At 39.6% G+C, this 17,727-nt stretch overlaps 1 protein-coding gene across 2 annotated transcripts in view; it reads left to right on the top strand.

Annotated features, from left to right (window-relative positions):
- The first annotated feature begins 638 nt into the window (after window positions 1–638).
- The window catches only part of Spata6 (spermatogenesis associated 6), an 85,121-nt gene continuing 68,032 nt past the window's right edge, over window positions 639–17,727 (top strand). Inside the window, exons 1-2 of one of the 2 annotated variants that reach the window (XM_005072100.4) lie at window positions 639–875; window positions 16,707–16,844. In XM_005072100.4, the coding sequence (XP_005072157.1) occupies window positions 825–875; window positions 16,707–16,844 (189 nt within the window). In that variant the 5' untranslated portion in view covers window positions 639–824. The remainder of the gene's footprint in view (window positions 876–16,706; window positions 16,845–17,727) is intronic. The other variant, XR_005881315.1, reaches the window with a different exon arrangement.

The raw sequence follows: 17,727 nt of genomic DNA, 5'->3' as shown, positions 1-17,727 counted from the left end.
AACATGGACTTTAACTAGGCAGCCTTTTAGGTTTCTGTGATGATCTATGGTCAGGATCCCCCTTACCGTGGGCGTTATTTGGAGTTCCATCTGAGCAACAACATTGAGATTCCTGAAGTGGTAAATTAGACAGGAAATCCCGAAGGGAAATAGGGACACACTGACAGAGAATCACAGAATAGGTGACTAAGAAGGGGACCGTGATAGTGACCCCGGGCAATAACTGTGATTTTACTTGAAAGATTGCGTTCCAGCCCTGTTTTTGCCCTTGTCTTGGTCGCTAATTCCCTATTTCTTATATTGGTTTTGTAAAGTGTATCATAAAATTCAAACTCAAGGAAGATTACTTAGTAATTATAGTACAGTTGGGGAGACTGAGGCCATAGGCTGACGCCACTTCCCCATGGTGCCATCACCACTTTGGAACCTAAGACTCCCAGACCTGAGCACAGGCCCCTAGCAAAACTGTTCCCTTTCCTACCGGTTTGCGCTCACAGCTTGACATCACAAAAGACTCCGCCCCGTCATAAGCCCCGCCTCCATTGGTCCCCTAGCCCCGCCCTCTGTCTCTCACTCTGGCATGCCCCGCCCCGGTGCGCTTCTTCCGGCCCCGCCCCTCCAGGCTGCCATGACAACGATTCCGCGCCCCGCGCTCAGCTGCTGCTCGGGCGGGACCCAGGCTGGACCGCGGGCCCCGGCCTGGGGGCCACAGCTGCCACCGCCGCCGCCACTTCATCTCCTCCCTGTCCCTGTCCCGCCCCGCGTCTTCCCGCTGCACTCGGGCCGGAGGCCGGGGTCCCTCCCCGCCGCACCACCCTGCGCGGATGCCGAAGGTGAAGGCGCTGCAATGCGCCCTGGCGCTGGAGATCCGCTCTGTGAGTACTGGGCTGACCCTGACCCACCCCAGCCTCAGCGTCTGCCGCCCGCCTCTGGCCCTGGGGACCCCTGGAAATGTCAAGTGCCCGCCCACTCTAGCCTCGCGGGAGCCTTACCTCAACTTCCCGTTGGAGTGCTTTCAGATCTCTTCCACACCACCAGAGTTGCGCTCCCAGGGTAGTAGTTCCTTTTGAATTCCTCTTTACTCCTGTTCTGGTGACCCTTGTTCTCTGTACTCTTGGACCCTTGCTCCAGTCTGGGGGTGTGACATTTGAGCCAAATCCTGCGAGTTTTCAGATCCTTCCCCAAACTTTCTGTTAGCGTAGGAACCCCTTTTCAATCAAGGTGGAGTCCCTAACTCCAAAAACAACTTACTTGTGGCGTCATTGCACAGGGTTTCTTGCCTTCTCCTCCCAGGACAGACCCAACTCCTTGGATGCCACTTCAGCTCTTCCCTCCAGTCCCCCAAACCCTCCTGATTTTCAGATGGGTTCCTTCTCATCCTTCCAGTCGTCCCACGAAACGAAAGTTTTCAGGACAACTTTTCAGGACAACTGCTACTTCAAGCTTGCAATTCCACTCACTCTGCACTTTCCTGGAAAGGGGATCTGTCCAGCTTCCTTCGGTAAATCCAACTGAGGCCAGGGAACTCCACCTGTCCTCCAGCGAGGGGGGGCTTTCCGGCTGTTGAGAATGCCCCACTCCCCTTGATCACCGCAGAGTTTCCTTCCGAGATTTTTGAAGTTCTTCCGTGTCATCCCCGAGAGACCCTTCTTACTTCCTTTTCCCTCCTTAGAGGAGAACTCTGGTTTTCTCTCATAACCCCTCCAATTCCTTATTCCATTTGTTTTCGTGCCTGCACCCTTGAAGTGCCCTCACATGGACTCAGCCTTCTTCTTGGTATCCCAGCATAAGAAGGGAGCATTCTCTGTCATTCTGCGGGTCTGCCCCAAGGAACCCCTTGCATTTTCTTCCCACAGAGCCTCAAACTAGCTTTTCTCTGCACTTACTCGCGCTTGTAGCACTCTTTTTCCTGACTTTCCTTCCTCTCATAGAAGTCGCAGCAGCACTGAACCTAAACCAGCAAAGAAGTTACAGAGTTCTTTCCGGTCTTTTGTTCAGCCTTAAGGAGAAGCGAGGGTGGGGCGAAGTGCAGCAGAAGTGGGGGGCAAGGGAGTTTCAGGGATTCAAGCGTCTGTTCACAGAGGTTTTTATGCAGTAACGCTATACTGTTCCTAGCTTTCTTTGTTTGCAATCACAAGTTGACTTTCTGGAAGCTTTCATTTTTTTTAAAATTTTGCAAAGAATGATTAGTTTACCAAAATAATGCATAGTGATCTCTAAATGTGCTAGATCCCGGACAGTTAGTGAAACTCTTAAGTCCTGTCTCTGTAGAGTTCGTCATTGGCTGCTGCTTTCTCTCTTTGTAACCAATGGTGTAGCAGCGTGACTTAAAGCAGCTTCCTGACAGGCTGGTTGCCCTTCTGTTACCCGTTCTTTGTTAAGAGGAAGTACTCTGTCCTGATTGTAGCACTAGGGAGTCAGAGATATTTTATTTCACTATGTTGCTTTCTTGGTATACATTTTACAGAAAAAAAGGGGGGGGGAACTATACCTCCGGAGTATGCGGGTGCAAATATTCCTATTTTTATAAACATTTGTGTTACAATATTTTGTAGTTCCCCAAGTTTTCTAAGACATTGCATTTCATCTCTTTATTTTGTGTGATGATGTACAAACGCTATATTTTCTGACCAGCAACAACCTTTTAAAAGACTCCAATGTTCAGGAGCAAAAATGACTATTAGCAACCACACAAGTTAAACAAGATTAATGATTTAATTGAACAACAGAGAAATCACAGGACCACAAATGTGTTTAATATCTTTTCGATTGTAATTTTATCTTAAAAATTTTAAATACATTTTCAATATATAAAGGTCAAAGCTGTAAAACGAGGAGCTCTATGTTAAACAAGTTTTTCACCTTGATATATCATGATAGATATAAACAGATACACACTCTCTTACTCACGGCTATCGGTAACCATTGTCATTGTCAGGATATAAACGTATATACACATTCTTTATACATGACATTTATTTTCTTATGCAGCAGGCAGAATATTATATAAACCAAACTACACTTTATTTGATGCATCCTGGAGATCACTCTGCATTTGTGAAGAGTACCGTCTTGTTTTCTCCCAAATTATAGTCATCCAGTGTAATTGGAAGAGCATTTTAATGAATGTCTTGCTTATGACCTGTGTACATTAATTTGGTTTGTCTGTTTATATGTGCATGTGTATATGCAAAATGCATTTGCTGAAAATGAAAGTAAATTGATGACACCATGATACTCCTAAATACTGTAGCATGCATATTCTGATATGAGTGTATTGTACGAAACCACGATTCCACACCATAATTGAGATATTGCACATAATAGTACATCTTAATATTATGTCCATATTAATGTTTTCTGAATTATCACAAAGATAATTTTTATAATTAACTTTTTAACCAAAATCCGAGGTTTATGTATTGAATTGACCATTTAATTGTTAGGTCTTATAGTCCATTTTGTTATAGAGAATTCTCTATTTCTGTGTTATTTTGTTTTCAGTGGATTAAGTTCACACATTCATGTCATTTCCCAGATCGATATTTAGAAGTGTCTATTATTATGACATTCCATTGTTCTTCTCATTGGAAAGGAACTGCTGTTCTGATTTGTCTCTCTAGATTAGTTTACCAGCACTGCAACTTCATTTTGGAGACATACAGTGTGTAATTTTTTTGTTATGTGTCATGCTGATCATGACTTTGAGATTTAATAATGTTGCATGTTTCAGTGGGTTGTTCCTTTAAATCATGGAGTAATATTCTCTTGTATATGCATATGATAATGTTCATTTAAAAATCATAAAAGTAAAATATATGTATTTGCAGTGTACAAAGTAGCTGTATTTTTTTTTTGCCATGACATGACATGCAATTAAGAGAGTAGAGAGGTATATTACTTACTTTTGTGTTGCTGTGATAAAATACTGTGCTCAAAACCAACTTAAGGAACTGAGAGTTTATTCTAGGCTATGAATTGAGAGGGATAGAATCTATCCTGGTGGGGAAGGCATGGCCACAGTCAGGTGTAGCATGGTGGCACGAGTGGGAAACTGGCTGGTCATATTTCCATCTGCAAACATGAAGCAGTGAGAGAAGAGGAAATGGGATGAGCCTGTATACCCTCAATATCTGCCCTAGCGATGTATGCTTCTTCTAGCAAGGCTCTGTCTCATCAAGGTTCCATCACTTCTCCCCCAAACATTGCCACCAATTAAAGACCACGTGTTCAAATGCATGAGATTATAAGATACATTTTCCTTGCAAACCAACACAGAGGTTTATTTGGGCTCATGGTATCAGAGGTTATCAGTCCACCATGGTGGGTAAGGCATGGAAGTAGGAGTGGCTTTGCCAATAACACAGATTATTTACTAGAGGACAGTTCATGTCTTTGCAGATCAAGAAGCAGACAGAGGACCAGAAGCAGGGCCAGACTATAGCAATATCACCAAATTGGGAACAAGTATTCAGAAGCATGAGCTGGTGGAGACATTTCTTATTTAAACCATAGCAGTTATGTTTTGATGTATGTATGAAGCAGTTTAACACGTCTGTCACCTCACAGAGTTTTATAATGAGAATATTTAAGATTATTGTTTTAGTAAGTTTCAAGTTTACACTACATTTTTATTAACTGTAATCACCATGTCGTGTACTATATCCACAGAACTTACTTATCCTGTCTGAAACTTTGTTCCTTTTAACCAACATTGCTATATTCCCCTCCATCACTCCCAGGTTCCTGGTAGCCAGCATTTTGCTTTATGCTTCTGTGAGTTTGAATTTTTAAAAAATATTATTTACAATTGAGATCATAGTGTTTGTCCTTCTGTGTCTGGTTTACAGCAGTTAGTATAACTCCCTCCAACTCATGCATAAATTGTAAATGCTAGATTATTTTTCATTTGAACTGTGTCAAATGTTTAGTTCATTTTATAAACAATGTTTATCCAGTGATGGATGCTTAGGTTGATTCCATGTCTTGTTGAATGGGGATAATGCTGCAATGAACATAGGTGTGCTGGTGCCCCTTTGGATATACATCTGGAAGTGGGGTTGCAAGGAAGTGGGGTTGCAAGGTAGTTATATTTCTCATTATTTTGGGATTCTTTATGCTTTTTTATAATGTCAATCCTAATTTACAGTCCCATCAGCATTCAAGGGTTTCCATTTATCCACACTTTTCCTATTATGACTAATGTGAGGTGATATTTTAGTATTAGATTTGTATTCCCATGATGGTTAGAGATGGATGCATCTTTCCAAGTACGTGTTGGCCATTTGTATGTCTCCTTTTGATAACTGACAATTCAAGTCCTTTACCCAATTTTAAAATTAGGGAAAAGTAGGGAGGGTTTTTTTGTCTTCTTGCTGTTGAGTTCTTTTAATCCTTACGTATATTTATATTAACCCTTTATTAAATATATAGTTTAATATGGTTTCCACATATTTTTCCATTCCATTACCTGTCTCTCACTCTGCTAATTAATTCCTTTGATATGCAGAAGCTTTCTGAGTTGCTGCTGTCTGTTCTATTAATGATGGTTATTTATTGTAGCCTGGTTGTGATTGTCATGGGTAAGGCTATAAAGAGTCATTCTTATCAAAGTCTTTCTTGGATGTTACCTTCTGAAGTGACCAGGCTCAGATAGAGAGCATCCCATGGTGTATTGTTGCCTGTTTGTTTTCTCTTGTGGCGAAATTTAATATTTTTCTCATTAATAAGTTTTATATAAGCTAGAGATCTCTACTTGTGGGTTGAAAGTGTGGCACCCCCCTCTCCAGTCTTACTCTCATGTCCACTTTTTGCTGCAGGGTTGTATTAGAAGATGTATCATGTGATGTTGTGGTTAAGATGAGAGAAAACAGCAGGCAGGAAAGGTTTGGCTGTATCACACAGCATTTTGTGTTGTCCCACAGAGCCATATGACTTGTTAGAAAATATATTGCTGGGGAGAAAAGTGTGACTTTCTCAGGGAATCTTTCAGGAATGACATGATATGCCAAGTCACACTTTTAAAAAGAACATCTAAAGACTTATACTTGTAAAGCTTTTTACACTTAGTATTGGATACTTATCTTTGATAGGAAAGGACTGCTTTTGCTGTTTCAACTTTGTACTTCTTTTTTTGCTATTGAGTATTTCCATGTTCACACTCTAACCCTGAACTCTTGGGGGAGGGTCTAGGCCCTGTCCTGGATGAAATGACAGACTATGGATACCCCCATGGAGGGCCTCACTCTCCCTGGGGAAATGAGGGGATATTGGGGGGGGGTTGGGGGAAGGGCAAGGGAGGAGGGAAGGGAAACAGAGAGGGACCTGAACTGACTTGTGAAGCAACCTTGTTTCTAATCTAAATTTAAACTTAAAAATAAATAATAATAATAATAAAAGAAGGAAGAAAATAATGTCGAGCTTAAATAGATCAGCAAGGAAAGTGGAGAACTTTCTTTAATGCTTGTTTTGGTTAATTTTATGTAATTCTGAGTTTTTCACCTCTATATTTACTTCACTTCATTAACTAACTCCAGCTAATGGCAGCATGCAGCAAACAGGGCAGTACATACATCTGGATCGTTCATACTTGTGACCCTTATTCAATCAGACACTGTCATGCTACCATTAAAAACATTTAATTTCAAGATAGTTGAGACTAACAGAAAAATATAAATAGAAGATAATGATGACTTCCTCCATTTAACAGCAGGAAAAATATAAGTAATAGATATTATTACCATTTAACAATTGTTATATATTGTTCCCATGGTCTGTAAAACTGGACATTAAAAAGATTTTATTCATTCATCTTTTTAGTTACATGTATTTGTGTGTGTGTGTGTCTGTGTGGGATGTGCATTTGAGTGAAGATGCCTGCAGAATCCAGAAGAGGGTATCAGATCCCTAGGTACTGGAATTATGAACCACATTACAGGAGTGTAGTTTCTCTACAAGAGCAATAAGTGCTCTAACCACTGAGCACCCTCGCCAGCCCCAGAATGGATATTGAACTCTTTCTTTCTCTGTGACAAATTATTTTTAGTTTAGAATATACTGATTCCATTTGCTTTGCTGGGTTGGATTGGATGATTTTTAAATTTAGTTTCATTTGTGTGTTTATTTGAGAGTTTTAGGTTTTTGAGTTACATGTGTATTTATCTTTATCCTTTAAACATTTCATTTAAAACATTTTAGATATATGAAACTTTACAAGCAATAACATAATGAAAATCATCCTTCTGCTCCCTGCTTAATAAGTAAACGTTACAGATAAGAATGCCATTTCCAGTATTATCTTCCTAAAAAAATACCTGCTTCCCTTCTTTGGGCTAACCACCATCCTAAGTCTTTTATACTCCTTTGCATTTCTCAGTATTTTTCTCATTGTATTATCTTCCCAAGGAACTTGATTTACTTCCCAGTAAGGCCTGCCACCATTTCAAAATATTGATAGTGCAATTTTTAAATTACTTGGCATCAAATAGTTTATAATTCTTGTTTTTCCCACTATACTTTATGACCTATTTAAAAGATTACTTTCCAAATACATAGAATTTATGTGTGTATTATTCACATACTTCTGCTCTACCTCAAACATACATAAGCCACATATACATACTTTCATGTACACATAACATGCTAATATTATATTTTGAGACAGTGTTTCACTATGTTGTCCTGGCTGGCCTGAACTCACTGTGTAGAAAAGGTTAGCCTCAAACTCCCAGATATTTTACTGCCTCCTCCTTCCATGAGCTGGGATTAGAGTGTGAAAACACTTGCACATTTGATATAATTCAGACCTAGGATAATACCTAGAATTAAAATAGTTATAGACAAGAGTTTTTTGAAAGGAAGCAATGCATTTATACTTATGGGAAACATGTTTTGAGGACATCTCAGGATTTGGCCAGTTTTCACCAAGTGTGTGGACCATAATTGCTCAGTCAAGTAAATTCTCACCTAGCAGTACTCCATATTCTGGGAGATCAAGGAGCAGAGCATGATGTGTCCTGAGAAACCCCTTACATGCCCAGAACTTTCAACCTGGTCCTTTTTTATCTACCTGCCAACTTTCCAAAGCCTTCTGCTTGGATTTTGCTCCCAATTCTAGTAGTAAATCTAGCATAGAACAGACAGTGGTAACCACCTCAGCTTCAGTACTTGTCAAATAAATCTGTTATCTGAACTTGATCTCCAACAAATACCTTAAGACATGGTCAAAATGTTGACAGTTTCTCTGCCAAAATGTTAACATAAATGGCCTCCAGTCCAATTCTAAATAAAGTGTTTGTTCCCATCTGGAAGCCTCCTGAGTCGATCTGTCTTTTTGTTCTGATGCATGTTTCAGTCTCCTGAACTCCAACCAGAACCACCTGCTAAGCTCTCCTGAAAAGCTTGCCATGGAAAGCTTTTTCTAACATACACCCCCAAACTCTTCCAAATTCCTCCAACAGATCTCAGTCTACAAAGTCAGACTTAGTTATAAAAATGGGACTACTGGTCTGTCTTAGTTACCTTTGCCTGTCTGTGACTAATTATCTGATGGAAACTGGAAAGAAGAATCTTTACTTTGGGCCCTAGGTTCAAAGGATATATATATAGTCCATGGTCAGTTAGCTCCACGATTCTAGACTTATTGTCATGTAGATTATCATAGTGTTGGAAGTGTGAGATGGAGGCACCTCTTCATAGCTCGGATGAGTCCAAGGAGAACAAGGGCACTGGGCTGGGTTTCACCTTTCAATCTTTTATTGTGTCTGTGCCCACAGCACAGAGGAATGGTATTGCCATAGTCAGTGTGGTCTTCTCCCCTTAGCAACTGATCGTCTCTAGAAATTTCCCCATACTGTTGAAGGCATGACCAGAAGCCATTTGGGGAAGATAGGGTATGACAATGAAAAAAAATATTTTGTGTATGTATTTCTTACACACATGCTCTAACTTTACAAGTTGCTGTTTCCCTTCGGAGTTGGGTGTGACTCGGTATGAAACATCTAAAATGTTCCTCCCTACTGAGGAAGCTGGTGATTGTTACATCTGTCATCTCTTCTTCCATCCTGTGACCTAGTATCAATTTATGTCTAAGGATTTGATTACTGTGCACAAACTATAAAAGGAATTATGTAATTATTTCTGTCGTGTTGCATGATGTAGTTAAGTTTTAGCCCTGTGATGGCATGGATGTAGTACGTTATTCATTTTTATGGTCAAATAATAATATGTTGTGTGAATATACCACATTTGCTTATCCATTTATTAGTTGAAGAATACTTGAATTGTGTCAACTGTTTGGATACTATGGATAATTATTCTATGCTGGTATATTAACTTTTATGAAGAAATAGGCTTTAATTGGTCCTGACAATCCAGGAATCCGACAGATGAACTTTATGGCTAGCTTGTTTGGTTATTCTGAGGAACTTTCAAACATTTTCCATAGTAGCTTTATGATTTTTATGTGTATTGGAGACATAATAAAGTTATAATTTCTTGTTATTGTCTATGCTTTATTATAGCCATCCTAATTAATGGAGGGGATAATCACATTGTGTTTATGTGCATTTTCCTAATCTCAACCCATGTTGAACATTTTCAGATTTGTTTAACAAGTTGGAGAGATGCTCATCTGCATACTTTACATTATTTAGGGTTCTGTTAGTTCTACATGATTATAATTTCTGTGTCATCTTGATGTATTTCTTATTATATTTCCAGTTGCTATATGATAATTAATTGCCTTTTTGGTTATTGTGTCTTAGTTTATTAGTGTATTTAGTATGACTCTTTTAGTTATAGCTTGATTGCTATATGTTTCTCTATCTTTTAATTGCCAATTTGTATCTTTGAATTTAAATGCGTCTTATAGGCATTTATATAATTTATGTAACTAAATGGTAGTAGCTTTTGTTTTTTTATAAAATTTATTATAAAAAACCTTGCAAATAAATAAAAATATCACATACCAAAATTCACTAGCCCTGGGATTTTTACAAATAATGAGCTTATATACATTTAGGATTGGCATTTAGAATGGAAACTGTGAGGCTTCATATTAAATTTTATACTTTTAATATCAAATATGTTATGTTCTTATCCATGACCTAAAACAAACAAAAAATTCATGACAGAATTAGAACTAGAAAAATAATTAGCTTTGTATTTCTTTCATAACTCATGTCCATTATCTGCATTCACACAATCTCAGAAACAAGCCATCTGTTCTCTTTAATATACAGAATTCAGCTAGTTGTGTGTGTGTGTGTGTGTGTGTGTGTGTGTATACAAATGTCGATGTTGGTACAGGATAACATGAAGAGAAGAGAACAAAAAAGGCTAAACATAGGGGGATGAGGAAGGACTAACTGCTGATGGTACCTTTTAATGTCATACAATTTTCTTAATGGACAAAGGGAGGAATGTATCAAAGGAGTGTGAATTTTTGCAGTTTAGCATAATCCAGAAATTTATATGCCCTGTTCTATCATAGGGGAGTGAGAGAATAGAAAGTTCAGCGAAACAATATTAAAAAATTATGAGAACTCAGTAGACTTGAAGAATATTCCAAATCCTTGAGAAGACTCTATTTGGCTCATAGAACAGATGGATTGTATGCAGATGAGTCTTTCTGGTACTTACATTAGTTCCTTGTGTGTTACTGTGACCAGAATACTTGACAGGACCAACTTAAGCAATGAAATATTTATTTTGGCTCACAATTTCAGTTCATCCAGGAAAGGCATGGCAGTGTTTATGGCAGTGGGAACAAGATCCCTCACATGGTAGCAGACCAGGAACTGGCAGCTAGATGGGAGCTTGAGGTGTGAGCTCCCTTCAAAGTCCTGCCCCACTGGCCTACATCTGAGATTCCAAACATCACATGTGCTTAACAAGAAACTAAGTGCTTAAAGCAGGAAGCTGTGGGGGATAGTCTAGATTTAAATCATGACATCCTATCTAAAGGTCATCATGTTCTCATAACGAAAGATACACTCAGTCAAAATTTAAGTGTCACCATTTTCTTTTCTTTTTTTGATTTTTTTGAGACAGGGTTTCTCTGGGTAACAGCCTTAGTTAGCCTGGTAACTAGCTCTTGTAGACCAGGCTGGCCTCGAACTCACAGAGATCCACCTGCCTCTGCCTCCTGAGTGCTGGGATTAAAGGCATGTGCCACCACCACCCAGCCTACCATAGTCTTAACGTTGTTCAGACTCAAGGTGTTGTAGTTGAGTTTTCTGTTGCTGTGATAAACAACATGATCAAAAGCTACTGGGGAGGAAACTATTTCTTCATCTTACACATCCAGTCCAGATCAAAGTCCATCTTTGAGGAAACTGAGGCCGGAACTCAAGTCAGGAATCTGAACCACTGAGGAATGCTGCTTCATGCCTCACTCCTGTAGCTTGCTCTACTAGCTTTCTCATACAGTCTGGGCCTGCCTGCCTAGGGATAGCACCACCTACAGTGGACTGAGTCCTCCTCAATCAATTGGTAATCAAGGGAATGTCCCACAGATATGCCCACAGGCCAATCTGATTGAGGCAGTCCTCCAACTGGGACTACCTCAGATAACTTAGGGCTGTGTCAAAGTTGACAGTTGAAACTAACTAGGAGATTCCATTCCTTGTCAACTTGATACATCAGTATGTCATTTTAAACCATAACTTTTCATTTTTGTCTTCCCTAAGATTTCACATTAATATTATATAGTATGGAACACAGTACAACTTTAAAAGTCCCACTGTCTTTAAAAATTGATTTAAAAAATTATGCTCTTTTAACTGTGGGATTCTGTAAAATAAAAAAATGAAAAGGGGGAAATAAAAACAAATAACAAACCCAAGCCAAACAGTATTCCAAGTGAGAAGAACCGTGCCAGTTACAGTATGAACAAAGCAAAACTATAGTGTAAATAAATAGCTCAGTGTCTGAGATCTTGAGGTCTGTGATTCATTCGTGATCTTCTGTGTACTAAAGGGCTTGGGTCATTTTACTTCTTTGTCTCTGCCATTCACAGCATACACAGCTTGTGTCATAGGTTCAAGTCAGCTCCACTCCACATTTATGACTGACCTTGTGGATGTCCCATTGTTCTGACTTCTTCAATACCTTAGTGAACCTTTTATTCATCACAGCTAAGTTTTCATCCCCAGAGGACCAGTATTTATTGTCCCACTCAAGCACAGCAAGTTTCACTTCCAGATTCTTCATTCAAATATATAAATCATCTTGATAGAATTTTTGAGTGACTCTCAAACTTCCCGGAAACTTCGTTCCTGGTACCCATTTCTATTGTGGTTTGCCTTTTTGTTGCTGTGATAAACAATATGACCAAAAATAATTTGGAGAGAAAAAGGGGTTATTTCATATTAAAATTCCAGGTCAAAGTCCATCTTACAGGGAAATCAGACAGGAACCTGGAGGTAGGAGCCATAGGGGAATGCTACTTACTGCCTATTTCTCTCTTGACTTGATCAGTGAGATTTTTTTGTATAGTTCATCCCACCTGCTCAGGCACCACCCACAGTGGAACAAGCTCTCTATCAATTATCAGTTAAGAAAATCCCCACAGATATTCTCAAGGGCCAGTCTGATAGAGGGAGTCCCACAATTAGAACTCCCTCACACAACTCAGGACTGTGTCAAGTTGACAGCTGAAGCTAACTAGGATGAAAGGTAGTTTCTTAACAGGAGCCCATGTACAATCAAAATCAAATTATATGTTACTCATATGATGTTACAGGTGAGCATCATTCCCATTCCTCAAAGGGGGAAAAGTAGGATATTATGAGACAATGACACCAAAGGAAGACTGAACTCCTGCAGGGCCAACATTAAAGCCTACATTTTTGTGTAGCTTTTGTCCAGTCCAGCTGACTTGTCCAGTCCATAACTGAGAGGGTGAGTGTGGATTGAGGACATAGACAAGAAACAAGAGATAGAGTCAGGAGGGCACGCTAGTGAATATTGGGGAAAAATCCCCAACTTTATTACATACCGTCTTTATACACCCCATTCAAAAGTGGGGGAAGGCAAGGAGACTTCGTTACCAATATACAAAAGAACAGGCAAGTGTAATTACCTTTTCAACACCCAAAACATCAAGTAACTACACCCTAAACTGGGTATCCTGTTGTCAAGGCAAGATAGACAATAGTCACACCTTAAATATCCTGTTGTTAAAATAAGACATTCATTAGTTACTTTTTAGGCCAAATATTCTGTTGTTTAATCTTGAGAGATTAAGATCTGACCTTAAGTCAAATTGAAGTGGAGCCATTTCTATGGGCCCAGACACTACACATGTAACTTTTCCCTTAGGCCACCTCTAGTCAGTACATGTCATTTTCTTCAATGGATAATTAGTGCTTCTGGAACCTTCTTGAGTGTTGGAACTTCCAAAGTTCATGCTAGCTCAGGAGCTCTGTACAGGGAATCAGACCCTGCTATGAATTTTTATTTTACCTCATAGACTTTTTTCTCAAACATTTGCATATACCTCCAATGACCCCCTTCATTCTTGTATTCTGAGTGTCTGCAAAGTTAAAGCTGGACCCTCTGGGAACATGGCTTCAGTGACTGACCTCTGTGTGTGCTGCACAGGAAGCCCTTACCTGTGTGACTCTGTTACTGGGAGATCTTCAGTACCCTCTGATCTTGACTTGAGAGGCTGTGTCTGTTCTTGTGCTCTTAAAAGAGGAGAATTCTGATGCAATACACTAGTAGACCAAGCAGTCAAAAGTTCATTAGAATAAGAATATGCTCTTTAAAAAAGGAGCAAGGCCTAGACAAACAGTAATGGTCCTAGTCTTAGCCTTATGTTTCTCTTCTGTTGTTCCTTTCAATGCACCTTCCCCAAGGGTGGCATTTCAGGTGTGCTTTTTTCCTCGTTGATGAAAGTACATTTTACCCATAATCCATTCTATTTTGAAGATAAAATAAAAGTATGGATTTAACTTACTCCTAAAGTAAAAAAGTTCTCTAGGGGAAAAGGGTAATGGTACTGCTCATACTTCCCATGAGGGTGGCTGCCTATGAAGTTGATTTTAACTGACCCAGCTAAAGACCACTAGCACCTATTGGACTTTGCATCCTGTTTTGGGAGCCATGAGCTTGTCCGTCTGAAGGGATTGCCACACATTATTTTCACATCTTGTTTCAAGTGACCTTCCTACACTATCTATGGCCAAGCCAGAGAAACTACCTGCTGGAGGCATTCTTTCTCTTAGGAGACAATGTCAAACATCTTTCCTTTCCTTATAAAGCTTTAATAACAAACCTAAACACAATTCCACCAGAGCCCATCTTGGGAAGCCACTGAGTTTATTGGGTAGGTGACCCCAAAGCAGCCTTACCACCAGGATGTCTCATCCCTCTGTGGATAACATATTCCCATAGCTACTTACCTACTCCCCCTTCAGTTGACTGTCCACAGTCTATATACTCCAGTACCTCCCAAGACCTCAAGGTCACACACAAGGCAGAATTGCATGCAGCTGGCCAGGTTTAGGCATGAGCATCAGGAATCTTAGATGAGGTCCAGAGACCCATTCCACCTCTTCCTTCTAAGTAGTAAACAAACCTTGTATTGAGGCAGTCTTGAAGTAACCACAGCTGTTCTGACATGCATGATATTTGCTATTCTCAGAGGCTAATGTTGTAACACACGGCTACCTGTTGTTCTTTATGTCCTGGGGCAGGGATGCTGCTGGTCAGTCCCTCTTACAGCTAACCTCTTGCCTGACAGCACTATTGTGAGCAGGAATATCCAAATGAAAGTCTCTCAACGAGGTTTCAGTTTCATCCTGGGGCTTCAAGGTGAAATGTCTCACCGCCCCCCTCCCCACCTTTCCTGTCAGTGTGAGAAGCCTGAGGTTCCTATTTAAGGTGCAAATGTCCTTAACAGTTTCAGAATCTGCATCTACATTGTCTACACCATCAAATATAATGCTTCCCAATTGTATTTATACCTTACATAGTTTGGCTCTGGTTTTAGCTCTGAGTTGTCACTATAAACGTGGTTAAAACAGCCAGTAATAACCATGCCTGAAAGCCATGCTGTCTGGAAATTTCCTGATTTCTTTCTCAGTCACTTCATCATCTGTATATAATAGGGCCACTGATTTTTTTGAGTTTACCTTGTATCCTGCCACGTTGCTGAAGGTGTTTATCAGCTCTAGGAGTAATCTTGCGGAGTTTTTTGGGTCACTTATGTAAACTATCATATCATCTGCAAATAGTGAAAGTTTGACTTCTTCTTTTCCTATTTGTATCCCCTTTATCTCCTTTTGTTGTCTAATTGCTGTAGCTAGAACTTGAAGTACAATATTGAAGAGATATGGAGAGAGTGGACAGCCTTGTCTTGTTCCTGATTTTAGAGGAATTGCTTTGAGTTTCTCTCCATTTAGTTTGATGTTAACTGTTAGTTTACTGTATATTGCTTTTATTATATTCAGGTACGTTCCTGTTATCCCTGATCTCTCTAGGACCTTTATCATGAAGGGGTGCTGGATTTTGTCAAAGGCTTTTTCAGCATCTAGTGAGATGATCATGTGGTTTTTCTTTCGCAGTTTGTTAATATGGTGGATTATATTGATAGATTTTCTAATGTTGAACCATCCCTGCATTCCTGGGATGAAGCCTACTTGATCATGGTGGATGATTTTTCTGATGTGTTCTTGAATCCGGTTTGTGAGTATTTTATTGAGTATTTTTGCATCGATGTTCATGAGGGAAATTGGTCTATAGTTCTCTTTCTTAGTTGTGTCTTTGTGTGGCTTCGATGTTTTCCCTATATACATTCTGCCAATGGCTCCTATTGTCTTTTGCATTTGAAAGCTTGGTCTCAAGTTAGTGCAATTGTTTTAGAAGTATTAGACATGTGACATTGTTGGGAGAAGTGTATAAAGGGATTGGGATTTGAGTTTTCAGAAGCCCAAATCATTCTAATTAGCTTTTTCTGCCTTGTGCTTGTGGATCAAGATGTAAGCTCTCAGCTACTGCTCCAATGCCATGCCTCGCCCATGATGCTCATGGACTCCAGCCCTCTGAAACTGCAAGCCCTTAGTAAACTCGTTTCTTTTTTTTCTATAAGTTGCCTTATTCATGGTGTCTTATTACAGCAATATAAAAGTAACCTAGACAATGAGGATAGTTAAACGTTATTTAATATTTAAAATATACTTGATTAGGCTAGAAAATGAATTTTTGGGCCTTGAAACTTTACCCTGTCACTTCTAATGATAGGATGAATGGACATCTATTTTAGTATCTGTGTGTTTGGCCAATACAAATACTCTTCAGAGTGATGGGAAATAGAGCCATGCTTTTCTGCAGTGTCATTTCTGTCCTTGAGTATAATGCTTTAATTCTGCTGGGTGCTACTCCTTTGTGAGTACATGATGTTGAATACTCTATATCAGCCTTCAGCAGAAAATGAGACCCAAAGGCTGACTGCTTAAAATTATTAAATTATTAGGTCATATCTCAAAGGTCAATGTATAGAATTTTAAATGTGGCATAATAACCAAATAGAAAATGACACATTTCTAAGAGGGAAGGCAATATAAAGGCATCTCACTGAACTCTGTGAGCAGCTGAAAATTCTAGTCCCTGGGGTGGGAAGTGACTGTTCCCCACCATGTTAGTGGGGTAGCTCATTTGAATTACAATGCAGGTGTAGTCACTTATCTAATTGCTTTCAGGTGACTTGTCCAGGAGTGGTGCTGAAAGACAAGGAGGACATCTATCTAAGTGTCTGTGTGTTTGGCCAATACAAGAAGACACAATGTGTCCCAGCCACATTTCCTCTGGTCTTCAATGCCAGAATGGTGTTTGAAAAGGTGGGTACAAAAATCAGGCAAGTATTAACAAACAAAAATCTATGATTCCAGTTTCGAATAAAATCCTGCAGCATAAACTATTATTGCAGACTATGTGCTTTGGTTTGATTCAAAATGAAAGTTGTAGCACGTTTAGACTTTTGAAGATATTCCCTTTATTATGCATTGAATCAATTGCCTTTTCTCGATGTGACCCAGCCTGTTTCTAAAACAGCTTAGTGGGCTTCTTACAAAGCATGGCATCTTGACTGCTGAATAACTTCTGTACAAACTAAAGCACAAATAGGTGAGCCTATGTTGCGTTTTACCTAGGAATATCTTGTGCTTTTCTGTTTCATCGTCTCTCTCTCTCCATTTTCCTTAAAAGCACTGGCATTGGTAATAATTACCAACCATATCCCCTTCCTCCCAGACTTGTCTTGTTTCTAGTCTTTCCCTCCCTCCCTCCCTCCCTTCCTCCCTCCCTCCCTCCCTCCTCCCATCCTCCTTCCTCTCTTCCTCTCTTCCTCTTCCTTTCCTTCCCTCCCCCCTCTTCTTTGCTTTCCTCAAAAATAAAATAGACCACTACAGGTATTTGTGGAAAGTACTGATGACACATAATACACATAATACAAGGCAAAACTATCTCTTTCTGGAGTTTAATAAATGCGTAAATACACATAAGGGAATGGTGAGAAATTAGGGGAGAAATACATACATTTTAAAAATGTCAAAGGCGGCAATAATATTTCAACGAACCTTGAATGAAACTGAGTTATTTGAAGGTCTAGGGGAGAGAATTCTAAGTAGAGAGCTAACAAACACAAAGGTTTCTTGTGAGGAGTTAGCTTGCTGAGGTGGGAGGGTTGATAAGATGGTTCCGAGGAGCACAGCTAAGAATTCT

The sequence above is a fragment of the Mesocricetus auratus genome, unplaced genomic scaffold, assembly GCF_017639785.1.
Source record: "Mesocricetus auratus isolate SY011 unplaced genomic scaffold, BCM_Maur_2.0 Super-Scaffold_100014, whole genome shotgun sequence".
Classification (NCBI taxonomy): Eukaryota; Metazoa; Chordata; class Mammalia; order Rodentia; family Cricetidae; genus Mesocricetus; species Mesocricetus auratus.
The sequence above is the reverse complement of the archived record's forward strand: the minus strand, read 5'-3'. Positions and strand labels throughout refer to the sequence as shown.